This window comes from Xylocopa sonorina, chromosome 1, assembly GCF_050948175.1.
Source record: "Xylocopa sonorina isolate GNS202 chromosome 1, iyXylSono1_principal, whole genome shotgun sequence".
Taxonomy (NCBI): Eukaryota; Metazoa; Arthropoda; class Insecta; order Hymenoptera; family Apidae; genus Xylocopa; species Xylocopa sonorina.
The window spans coordinates 8,520,613-8,529,091 of NC_135193.1; the positions used below are offsets into that span (position 1 = coordinate 8,520,613).

The window sequence follows — 8,479 nt, forward strand, 5'->3', positions numbered from 1 at the left end:
GTTGGATACACACACACACACACACACACACACACACACACATACACTCATATATATATATTACATGGTGATTCACTACTCGTGTGACAAATTTTTAAAGCTGATACTACACCTCATGGTGAAAACTGCAGGTGAACTGTATATGCGTTAATAGCATCCAAAGGGTTAATTTAATTTTTAACGCTACAGACGGCTTTCCATAGAAAATTTGAAACGACCAATTTTACTCCCCTAAGCGTTGACCATCTTTTCGTAAAAAAAATTAGCTGTAAAAATTTGTCACAAGTGAAGTGAATTATCCTGTATATATTTCTTGGTAAATTGTATGCGAAAGGTGTTACCTCTTCCCCCTTCGTTGCTTGTACTGTAGTCAATTTGAAATAATTTCATTAACACGTTCTGTGCCGTGTGGATAATCGAAAACTAACGGCATTTCTAAAAACAAACTGTAACTTTCATCGAAGAAATCGAATGAAACAAATGAAAAGCAAGCACTTGTTGTGCGATTGTAATTTTTCTATAATTATATATTAGAGTAGAACGTTTAATGTGTCCGAATGTTTGTATATATGACACTGAACGTGTTAAGTACTTTTGCTCAAGGTTCGAATATTTTCTAACGCATCCATTTCTATTCCGTATAAATATTATATAAGGGAGGTATGATTTGTTTGTTTCTATGCTACAAGCTGACGAATCGATTGGAGTCTGATCATTTGGGACACGCTCTGTTATACGTTCTAAATATTCCTGAACGCTCGCTATTTAACTAGTAACGAAAATAATCTGTTCTTCGAAGCGCCTGCCAAGACATACGCGGATGCTAATTTATTGTTATCGCCCGTTGAAACTCGCGAACAACGTTCACGCTTAATGCAATAATTTACGAGAGAACGCAATTGATAATTAATTAATCGAACTATTCGAAACTTGAACGTTTTCTACTTACATGGTGCGTGCCGCAGGAACTGCATTAATAAGTTCCCTTCGAAACGACACAATTCATACGTTTCGTATCGTTGTTTTCTGTTAGCGTATTTTTTTTAAATATCGACGAACTTAAATGGCGCTTCGTAATTGATTATACCTTAAACCGGATAAGGAATGACCGATTATCGGAATAACTTGTACGAATCGAACGTATACCCTGCCTCTTTCGTCTGGATAAAAGAACGCGGCGAGTTTGTCATAAGGTTTTGTTAAATGTGCACACCAGCCCCCTTCGATCACATATAATTAACAAATGTACTGTACCAATGTTGCGAGGTCTTATAGGTAAATACGTACAATATAGCAAATCGTTGTTTTACCATAATACAACCCTATTGTACATAATAAGTTTAAATATACAAATATCTGGTTCATTACGTTTATATTACCTCTTGATAATAACTTTGCGTGTTTAATTTTCGACACCATTTGAAAAAGACAATTAATTTCCCGCTAAGAAGATGAAATACTTCCAGATAAACTACTCAAAAATTGCTAGCGTCATCTCTTGGAGGAGCGCTGAAACTGGTCGAGCATTAGTTCCAGTAATTCTGCAGAGATGGCGCTAGTAGTTTTCAGTAGTTCACTTCGCTGTCGATAACGATGTGCGACCAGTTTGAGCACTTTTCACAGAGATGGCGCCAGAGGTTCTAGAGTAGGGTCAGCATCATCTGTCTCACTCTTTCTTACAGCATCTTTCTCTCTCTTACCTCTAACGCGGGAAATATAAAAATGATATACAACTGAGGTTTAAAAGCTCTTTTCCTATTCAAATTACACTATATGTAGTATTTATTATTTATATTTACATACGTTACTTTGCATTCTCATTTGCTACGAACAATCGCTGTATTGCCTTAGATTATAAAAAATAATAAAAACAAGTATATATGTAATCTTATATCTTTGTTTGAGAAAATTGTTGAAAGAACGGCACTGTCAGGCGGTATCAGCAGTGGAACAGCACCGCATACTGTTTTGGTGCATTTAAATACGTGTAATCCTGGTGATACCCCTGTGGCGTTAACCTGGAGGGAACCTGGGGGCGCCACCGTGATACGCTGGTGCTTTTTGAAGTGTTATGTGATTTGCTGTGTTGTCCGAATATATGTTATAGATTATTTTACAAAGGTGAAAATTTTATGAACTGGTTCTGTACTCTTAATTATCGTAATTAAAATATCGAATCGTCCAATATAAAAGGAGAAATTTAACGTCCCTGAAACGTAAATTTATTTACCGCAAGATGTCATCATTGAGAAAATACATTCGCACCTAGTCTTATACCGGTTTTAAATTTAAATAAAAATAGCACCGTGTCATTCTAGGTGTACGTTTAACTTTCTTTAATCGTTGAGCATTGCAAGCTTTTCTAACAAAAAATAAGAAATACTTGCAATTTGAACTTCTGTTACATATGCGATGGATAACATATAAAACGATGTATTATATATTTAAAAATTAATGCGTATCTATTCGTAGAGTACTGTACTAGAAAAACTTGTGGAACGAAAGAATATTGTACAATATAAAAAAGAATATATATATTAAAGCAGAGAAATATTGTTAATTAAATAAATGCAAATTAACGAAGAACATATATATTTTGAATTAACATATTTAGAGAATTATTAAAGATACTGCTAAAAGTACAAATTTATTTAATTGTTCTCTATCGATTTGAATGAAATGGATACTGATGCAAAGAAACTGTACCTCTTTTTTTTTATCGAATGCCTTAAATAGCCGCCTCTTTTAAATGCGGTGTACGTTTTCTATTGTGATCATCGTATCGTTACGCATTTCTAAACGAAACTACAGCAAATGTACGTCGATCGTGATTGAAAGATTAGTCAAATATTCAGGCTGTCTTACACCGTTACGCAAAATAAGTAGCTAATTTGTAGATCACGAGAGGACGTATCTTTACGAAACAAATAGATTATTAGAAGAAGGATTCAGAACTTGTACAGCAGCTGATGTGTAAAGATGGCCAAGCTCAATACAAACAAATAGTGATCAGCGATGTGCTGGATTCATAACTAATTCTGTACCCAAGGGGTGAGAAATTTTCATTTCGATACACGTTATCGACGAATAATTATGTTTCTCAATTATTCGAACAGTTTTTAAGAATATCATGAATTAACCGAGATATATCGAGTGGTAAATGACACCTGTCCTGACCTGCTCAATAAAATTTCTCACTTACGTCGAATTTACGACAAAGCATTGCCTTTTGCGGCGCAACATTTCTACAAATTGATCCTTGTTCTAGAATTAACGTTTCGTTCGTGGTTCTTTATTCAAGATTTAACTAGCAAGCTGTAAAAAATTAAAATATTTTTGTCTACTTGTTTGACAGACAAAAGGAAAGTTCCTCCTTTTAAGATTGTAGATGCAATCTTCTCAGAAAGATTTTCATTCTGGCACCTATTTTCTATGTAAAGTTGTTTACAGTCATTTAAATATTTTTCTCTTTCTATTACAGTATTTATACATTAATACATACAAATGATAAGGAAATTTATTTTGGTGAACATTAAAGAATGGCTTATGACCCACGTAATATAAAGTATCCATCGGAGATGCACAGCCATCAACATGACCAGCCAAATATAAGTGGGTACTCGTACCCCGGACACCTAGCTCAGCACATTCAACAAACGGACGAGAATAGAAATGAAAATAATTGCGGGAATAAAGAGGCTTGTGCACAGATATCTCACCAATCTTCCGGTACACAGACTGTTCAGAAAGTAGACGCCGCGACAATGACTGATCCATTACAAATAGACTTTAGACTTACTTCGGAGTACTTAGCGCGATGTTCTAATACATTAGGTTTACCATATGTAACTAAATATGAAGAGAATAGCAATAATTCGACACATAATTGTCAAGAGATTCAACCTAAAATTGAATTTGAAGTAGAGCCACAACATATCAATGGTAAGGAAATCGCAAATGTTTAAATCAAATGAAACAAGTGAACGCGTATAAAAATAATAATTACAAATTTTATTATCAATGTTAAAGGTATGTTAATCTATCATTGCCCAGAATGTGCATATAGATTTGAGGATAGAGATGCATTACACGAGCATCTGGAGGATCACAGGCAACGACCACATATCTGTGATATTTGTGGCGCAAGTTTAAAGCGTAAAGAACATCTAGATCGTCACAAACAAGGACACAACAAGGATAGGCCTTATCAATGTAATATGTGTTGCAAAGCATTTAAACGCAACGAACATCTTGCACGTCATATGATTATTCATTCAGGTAGTAAGAATCAAGTTTGTACAGAATGTGGCAAAGCATTTTATAGAAAAGATCACTTAAAAAAGCATTTACAAAGTCATAATAGTAGCAGAAGCAAAAATCTGAATAGTACACAGAATAACCAGAATAGCCAAAATAATGCTGAAGAAGGATTAAGTAGTTTTGCGATGATGATGAGGCAGGCTGGGCCACCTCCGTTCTCTATTTTAAGAACTTAATATATTCTTATTGTGATTTTGAAACAAAATGTTGTTTTGTAATTTAGGCAATTTAAATTTAAGAGATTGATACAGCGAGCTTTATCAGAGACACTTTCATGATTATAACAGAGTAGTCGTTAACGATTCCGAATATTGCAGTTACATGTATTAGTTTAGAAATACTACTTTTAACTAGTAACACGGAGAAAAGCTCTAAAATAATTCTGTAAATTTTGTATTTCTCTTTTTAATATGACTACTAATATGCACAATATTCTTAAAGTAAAAATGTACCTGTTAAAAGAGCAGTTCTTTGAAATATTGTGTATATATACAATACATATATATATATATATTTAGATACTTTAAATAGTTTTATTTAAAAAAAGATATTTATATATAAATTATTCAAGCTTTTATATATATACATATATATATATATAAATTACAACTAGGTGCGAACCTAGTACTGTGTTAAATTTTTTAATTGAAAATAATAAAGAAAAACATATTATTTCAAGAAATACAAATCATATTATTAAATTTAATAAAAGATATTAGTATATTAATTACATGAGATATGAATGTTTTTCGTTTTTAATTAAAGCAGCGTTGGAAAAGCAGCTTTTAAAGATTTTTGTCATTTAAGCAAAAAATGATACAAATAATACAGATATACACTAAATAATACGGTGCACAAATAATCTTTGTTATGCCCAAGGTATGCAAAGATGTATATTTGTTATATCAACATTGGATCTTATCGAATCATTCCGCTCTAATATAAACGCGTGATCACGATTTTACATGGAACAGTGAATTTTTTGTTTCGCAGTCAATTATTTTATTTATATCTATGCATGTTGTATTGCATTATTTTTATATTTGTAACCATTTCGGTGGAAATTGTTGAATAGCTAGTATTAGAGGCTTTTCTCGCCCTGGCTATCTGTAGCGCGGAACGATTCGGAACAATCTAAATAGTGTACGATATGCTCACAAAAGAGATGAAAATGCATGATTTTGTTTTCTGTTAAAATATCGGTATCAATCATCTTGGATCATGTGCCTAAGAAGAAACAGCATAACGACGTCTGTCTTCGCACGTAATTATGAAAAAAATAGGACGAAATTAATGTTGAGACTAGTTTTTAACCGATGATGCGATACATTTGTTTAATTTTAATCGAAAGGAACATTGCACAAAACTAAGTATACCCTCTGAAAGAAAGAAAAGCACGGTTTTTTAAAGTACTGGATAATTATTTAATACGAATATTAATTGTTGGTATTTATTACCAATATTATAATTTCTTCAAAATCTCTGCGATGTTCCTTGATACTTAAAACTCAATCACATCGATGAATGTAAGAATACGTTGCGTTAAATAATAATTTAACGTTACATTTTATATTGCGCGAATGTTAGTGTATATGTCCGAGTTGCTGTATGCGTGGGCGATATGTAAATATATAGACATGCGTATAATGTGTTACGTTATGCGTCGTATTATAGTAATTAATAGTCATGTTACAAATTATACGCGTATTTATATATGAAATGTTGTTATGTCAAATTGGTCCTGTACATTATTTATATTTATTAAGACGAATCTACCATGTATATCGGCTTTATTATGTACTGCTTTCAAAGTGTACATAAATCGTACACAATACATGAAAATACGGTTATAAAAAGAAAAAAGTTTTGTTATCGGTTGTAACGATTAGAATAAAACTAATAAATCATTATTATTATGAAAAAGTAGAAATCGTTCTAGGCCGAATCATAATACCGCGTAGCCTGCTATCGACAGGATCTGGAATAGGAGGAATTGCAATAATAAGATGAGCATATTTTCTGAGTAGACTTTTCATACAATTTTTATATATATATATAGATATATATTATATATATATAGGATATTACATAAAGCAGCACTGGGAAATGTCCGGAAAAACGTTCACAAACTTTAAACTTCTATCCTCGCAACCTAAATTCGTCTGTCTGTATTTTCTTTTTTATACCTACATCGCTTCTTTTTTTTTTTTTTTTTTTCTTTTATACGACTCCCCCCTAGCACATAAGTCTTGCTTTTTCGTCAAGCTGTGCCTTTTTCCTCGTCGTTACGTTCCTGTAGATTACACATGTTCCTTATGCACTCTATACAAAAATAAAACGCTGAGATCATCAGAGGGTTTCGCATAGTTATACACAATTTTTTTTATTAGTTCTTCTATCGTTCCCTTCTTGCCTTCTCTTCCCTTCTTCGCGTATCGCCTGTTCACCCATTTTTTTTTCTTTTTTTTTTTTGATTCACGCACCACGGCGAACGAACGGTATTATTTTACTCTTTCTTTGTACCCTGGAAGACTGTGGTACAAATGTTTTGATGAGGAACAAACAGAAACGAAGGGGGAAAAAAGTATTAGATGGTAGAACGACGGTTCGAACGAAATATTCGTGTCTACTGTATCTGGAGTAAAATGCGCCTGTAAATTTCACTATTTTCCCTTTCTTTCATCCTTTTATTTATCTATCGGATGTCCGGAAAATCCACAACTCCGGGAACGCAATCGATCGATTCGAAAAATAAACGAGGCGAATTTCTCTTAAAAGGAAGTAAGTACACGTTGCTCGTCGACGTTTACGTCTCTATTAAATATTTTTGTCTTATACTAGTAACTGCAATTGTGGCAGTATCTATTCGCTCTCCAAATATTACGTTTCATCATAATAACATTAAACGACGGTGAACGAATCGGTACAAGTTGAACGCAAGATATTATGGAAACGAATAGAGCACAATCTTAAACGATATTCCTATTTGTGTATTAAGCGTTGTCGAAATTAATGCCAGAGTTTTTTTCCTCTTTCTACAGTTTGTACAAAATATTCACCATTCACAATTTTTGGCTAGTCTATTACAAAAGTATATGTACCTTGCTAACATTTGATCGGTCGCAATGTAAGTTATCTTGCGCTATTTCGAGTAATCTATAAAACGTCAGCCTTTGCAGTCTCGTACAAAAATTGTAAGAATATCTTCCCTACGGATCTTTAGTATTGCATTTAGCGTGTCGAATAAAACTGTCCCGTAAAAAACCCTTTAGACTTATCTAAACGAATCACGTGCACGATTTGTGAAGCACCCTCTGCACGTACGTTGCCGGATAAAATGAAACTACGATGATAACAGAAAAAAGAAACTGAACATTACATTGGTTCTATTCTCAGTAAATCTAGTGAAATCTCAGCAAATATTCGACAAGTCTTCGAAACTACTACTGTACGAACGGTAATATAACTTGGCGAACGTAAAGGGCGATTAGTGCAAAGGGTTGAAACCATTGTCAGACCTTTTCTCGGTGTATCGTCGTGAATATAAATGAACGTAAGTAGGAGGAAAAAGAAAAGAAAAATGAATAACCAATAGGAAAGAAAGAAACTCTGTCTCATTGCGTCGCGGACTCTCCGGCTAACACGGTAGATGTCTATTTTACGCGTAATGACTTATTTGTATAATGCGTACTTATTATATCCCTAGGCTATTGGAAAAAGAGGAGTTTAAATGCTTTGTACTATGTCGAGGAATTTGTATATCTTTTCCATATTTTCCTTCCGCCGTTACGCGCCTGTATTCTGTTAACGTCTCTGTTTGAAAAACCGGTAATCACATTTACGCACACGCGTACAGGAGGACGCACGCAAAAAACGCAAGCGCACACACACCATCTCCGACTGGACAAGCCGAGAAACTGAACCGCGGCAGCTGGATTCTCCAATAAAATATACACGTAAGAACAGTACCCGTTGGTTCATGCAAAACTTCATTCCCTCTTACTTTAAATCCGCTACGATCTTACCTCCTCTACGTCTCTCTTTGGTCTAAAACTTGATTTTCGTCTTGATTTACCGAAATTATAGATTATTCAGAATAGAAAAATTGAAATCGAACGCATCTCTGACATTCTGTATTTGTATCGCTTTACGAGAAGCA

The 8,479-nt window shown here is 33.8% G+C and overlaps 1 protein-coding gene across 2 annotated transcripts; it reads left to right on the forward strand.

The window, feature by feature from the left end:
* Positions 1 to 2,680: 2,680 nt before the first annotated feature.
* On the forward strand, positions 2,681 to 4,808 carry LOC143422691 (uncharacterized). 2 transcript variants are annotated; one of them, XM_076893513.1, is made up of 4 exons: positions 2,681 to 3,051; positions 3,482 to 3,729; positions 3,835 to 3,942; positions 4,030 to 4,808. In XM_076893513.1, exons 2-4 carry the CDS (start codon positions 3,540 to 3,542, stop codon positions 4,494 to 4,496), a joined length of 765 nt encoding a protein of 254 aa, XP_076749628.1. In that variant the 5' UTR covers positions 2,681 to 3,051; positions 3,482 to 3,539; the 3' UTR covers positions 4,497 to 4,808. The 2 variants fall into 2 exon arrangements, with proteins under 2 accessions (XP_076749628.1, XP_076749618.1); XM_076893503.1 differs by having other exon boundaries at positions 2,691 to 3,051; positions 3,482 to 3,942.
* The last annotated feature ends 3,671 nt before the right edge of the window (positions 4,809 to 8,479 follow it).

Coding starts and splice junctions, on each gene's coding strand:
- LOC143422691 (XM_076893503.1), top strand. CDS start 3,540: ATGGCTTATGACCCACGTAATATAAAGTATCCATCGGAGATGCACAGC. Junction 3,943..4,029: donor AGAGCCACAACATATCAATG/GTAAGGAAATCG, acceptor TCAATGTTAAAG/GTATGTTAATCTATCATTGC.